Source organism: Urtica dioica, chromosome 11 (genome assembly GCF_054948205.1).
Source record: "Urtica dioica subsp. dioica isolate 48M chromosome 11, U.dioica_male_clone48M_v1_H2, whole genome shotgun sequence".
In the NCBI taxonomy this organism is placed as follows: Eukaryota; Viridiplantae; Streptophyta; class Magnoliopsida; order Rosales; family Urticaceae; genus Urtica; species Urtica dioica.
Genome location: NC_142766.1, coordinates 11,145,262 through 11,149,167, shown reverse-complemented (window position 1 = coordinate 11,149,167; position 3,906 = coordinate 11,145,262). Strand labels below are relative to the sequence as shown.

Genomic DNA, 3,906 nt, shown 5'->3' with positions numbered 1-3,906 from the left:
TGTTTGGATTAGAAAACCAGAAAAAGAGTTCCAATATATGGGATCATACATGCATTATGAATGCAAATAAGCCCAATAACAAACACATATCTTACATATTTAGTTTATTCATGAAATTCAATAATTAACAAAGTAGTTATATAATGATTGTTTACCATAAAAGTCATTGCGCATGCAAAATCCTAACAAGTACATGGCATTGCTTCAACTAGAAGTCTTCTGCTCTGAATGTAATTTAGTTTTTCTGAATGGTCTCAGACACTTCGATGACCTGTTTGTTTTTCCAAACATACAAATGGTATGGTTGAACTAAGCTGCATTTAGTTACATTTGTGTTTGTCACGAGTAAGGAGTGACGGAATAAAAGCAAAATATGCATCATTTCTGTTGGGTTCAAACTTATTATTTGATTTCTATCTCAATGTTAATTTATAATTGTACTTTCGGTGCACAGTAAAACCCTTGTTTCGCCCTCTACACTATTAAGATATCATAAATATACTCTGTAATTATTATTATTATTATTAGAACCAGGTTGGATTTCAGAATTATTCATTTGCCTTGCAATCATTATTTTGTTATTGCTGGAAAAAAAGTTAAATGAAATCTGGAAACTTACGGTTGGAAAAAGACATGTAATGCAGGTTAGCCGTGACTTAAAAGGACAATAGTATATATATAACCTGTAAAAAGCAAACAAATGAAAACCTGCTTTATCCTAACACGAGGGTGACAATCTGTAATGAGTTTTATTTTATTTTATTTTATTTTTTAATTTTTATTATGGCTGATTAAGTAATACCTGGGAAAACCTTGTAGTTTTAATAACGAGCAGGTCGATTGTTAATGGATATTTTAGCATATAGTTCTTCACATGACTCGTGTCCAACATTTGTGTGGTGTTAAATTATAGATGATATGTCCTCCATCTACCACTTGATGGCATTAAAATGAAACCACCACCATTGCACCTACCTCTCTGCAACGCACTTATGATCATTGCTCATACACAGAGAATTGATACCCTGCCTGCGTACGCTGTAAAAAATTAAAACACTTTTATTAATATGTTTGAAATTTGTTAGTTGCATTATTGCTTCTCGACATTTGACTATTTCTGTATCCAATGGACCACACTCATGACTGCCAAGCTATATATCTATCCATAAGGTTTACTTGATTTTTTAAATAACATGCACGTACAAAATACATCAAGTTAGAAGGTCGCGAAATAATATATATTTGGCCTAAGATGTTAGTTTGCGTGTATATGTGTTTTGAAGTTTCCACAATAAAGCGGAGAAGTTGTTGTGCACTTCAATGAACGCCAACCACTAAAATCAGCGCTGAAGGAAAAGTCATTAATTATGTGCACCAACTCGTTTGATACGTTATTTCCTTTTCCTTTTTTACATAAATATATAAAACGAGCTGGTTGATCCATATATCATAACTCCACTGCGCATCCCTTGATAATGGCTCTTTGTATTACCACACCACTTCTTCTTCTTTTGATTGTGTTAGGGTTAGCAAGGATTGATGTTTCAACATGCCAGGTGATGAAAGCCAAGGTGTCTTGCCTAGACTGCAACGGAAAAGTTGACCTCTCAGGTTTGACCACCTTACCTCTCCGATATATGAATATTGACACACACACACACAAAAGATATATATATATATATATATATATATATATATATATCTAAGAGTGTGCAACACATCGACAAACAGTAAATCAGACCGGACTAGCTACTGGTATTTTCAATTCTTGTTCGGTCTTTAACATGATTTTTCTGTAGAATCCGGTCTGATTTTTAACGTGTCTCTCAAACAGTAAAATCTTGTTTCATATATATAAACTAATTAGTTTAGACCGCGGTATCGAAATTTTGAATTTTTTTTATTTAGCGCATTTAATATAGCTTGAGTTGGACATATTAGAGCTGAACATGTAAATTATTAGCATGTTTATGTTAAAACGCATGATTTATAACTTAAACAATTTTACAAAATGTTCAAACATACTGGACGAAACCTGACCGGACTATGGTAGTACAATTTAGTTCGATTTTGTTTATTTTCTTATTTGGTCTTGTTCATAACGTTGAATATCCGGTCTATTTATTTTAAGATGAGTGTGTGACCATACAGCACCTAGCAGTGACGGAGCAAGCTAAGGCCCAAGGGGGGCTTAAGCCCCCCCTCAAATTTGTTTTTTTTGCACTTTTTGCCCATTTTAAAAAAAATTACATTTTTTTCCCTTGAAAATTTATACTTTTGGTCCAATTTTTATAAATTTTTTACAATCAAGCCCCCCCTGAAATTTTTTTTTCAAATTAGCCCCCCCTGATGGGCTTTTCTGGCTCCGTCACTGGCACCTAGTATACGTTATAATAATGAATTAGTATTTCATCAGGAATGACGGTGATGGTGAAGTGCGAGAATGTGAAGGAGTTGGCAAAGGGAACCACAGAGAGTGACGGGTCTTTCGAAATGCAAATCCCAAAGCAACCAAATGGGAACTGCGTTGCGAAGCTTGTAGGAGGTCCAAAGCAGGTTTATGGTCCGAGAAAGTCGTTGGCGTCGGATCTCATCAGTGTCACTCCAAACACTTACACAACCTCAAAGCCTCTCTCCATCTACTCATCGTGCCCTTCGAGCGCCATCGGACACGCCAAGTGCGAGTCGTTGAGCTCTTCAAAGACTATCGACCTCCCTCTACCGCCTCAGTGGGGTTTCGCTCCCTCTAGCTACTATTTCCCATTCTTCCCTATTATTGGCATTCCATGATCGTTATGACCTCCTTCCTAAGTATATTTTCTTTATTGATATTTGAGTGTATTTATTTATATAAACATGTTTAGATATTTGTGTCTACATATGAGTAGCCTGTGTGCGTGAATACAGGAGAAAACTTATCTAATAGGAGAATATTATTTGTCAACTTATTATAATGATTAGATCGATCATGAACTATATAAATTAATCCTAAATATATGTATGCTGTGTATTGCAGGGATTTTATATGCTCTTAATTGTATGGAAAGCCAGCTATAAATGAAAATAGATAATTATGTAAGTAGTAAATTACAAGGAGACAACCATCTCCATCCATACTTCTACTTTGTTCCATCCATATCACATACGTATATAGCAATTACAACCAACACATGTCGCTTTTTGCGCTTTATGTGACCTTTAAAGCATAGGATTATACATACAACGACGATATGATGAAGTCTTTAATGCAATGCATTAAGGCCACTCCCACTTCAACCCAATAGGTAGAAGATGCCTTGAAGTCCGTCTGGTCCCGGAGCCTTATATATGCTCATGCATCGCCATGCCATTTGCTTGATCTTTTTTTTTTTTTTCATAAGGAATAGCCTCTATCGAGGAGTTTATTATCCTTTCTTTGATAACCAGGAAATCAGCCCATTAAAATCACCGAATTTGAGGTCTTGAAAAGTTGATTGAATCTCATCTCAAGATTTCATCCAACATGGCTCCTCGAATCAATCCCACAATATTTCCGAAAGCCATACTTCCTAGCACTTATATCTCCATACCATGTCCTCATTACTCCTCAATCTCAAAATTTCATCTTGAGGTTGGTGTTGTTATGTATGTTGTTGGCTTATTTTTATGGCAAGACTATTCGGAAAGATATTTTGCAACATGATTAGGATATGTTGAGACATTTTGACCGATGTGTGCAAAACTGTATTTCTAGCAAGTTTTCTGTTTCGCCAGAATGACTCACGGAAGACCTTCCTCATATATTTTTTTCCGCGTAAATGGGTAATAAGGAAACCATATTTTGACTTCCAGAGGTGTTGACTACTATAGAAAAAAAAAAGTATTTCCCTTAGTAGTCTTGACGCATTCAATCACACAATTACAATT

The 3,906-nt window shown here is 35.3% G+C and overlaps 1 protein-coding gene across 1 annotated transcript; it reads left to right on the top strand.

Moving 5' to 3' along the window:
* The first annotated feature begins 1,296 nt into the window (after positions 1 to 1,296).
* Positions 1,297 to 3,084, top strand: LOC149381192 (Pollen Ole e 1 allergen and extensin family protein). Its single transcript, XM_089629909.1, has 2 exons — positions 1,297 to 1,611; positions 2,417 to 3,084. Exons 1-2 carry the CDS (start codon positions 1,476 to 1,478, stop codon positions 2,788 to 2,790), a joined length of 510 nt encoding a protein of 169 aa, XP_089486035.1. The 5' UTR covers positions 1,297 to 1,475; the 3' UTR covers positions 2,791 to 3,084.
* The last annotated feature ends 822 nt before the right edge of the window (positions 3,085 to 3,906 follow it).

Coding starts and splice junctions, on each gene's coding strand:
- LOC149381192 (XM_089629909.1), top strand. CDS start 1,476: ATGGCTCTTTGTATTACCACACCACTTCTTCTTCTTTTGATTGTGTTA. Junction 1,612..2,416: donor CGGAAAAGTTGACCTCTCAG/GTTTGACCACCT, acceptor GTATTTCATCAG/GAATGACGGTGATGGTGAAG.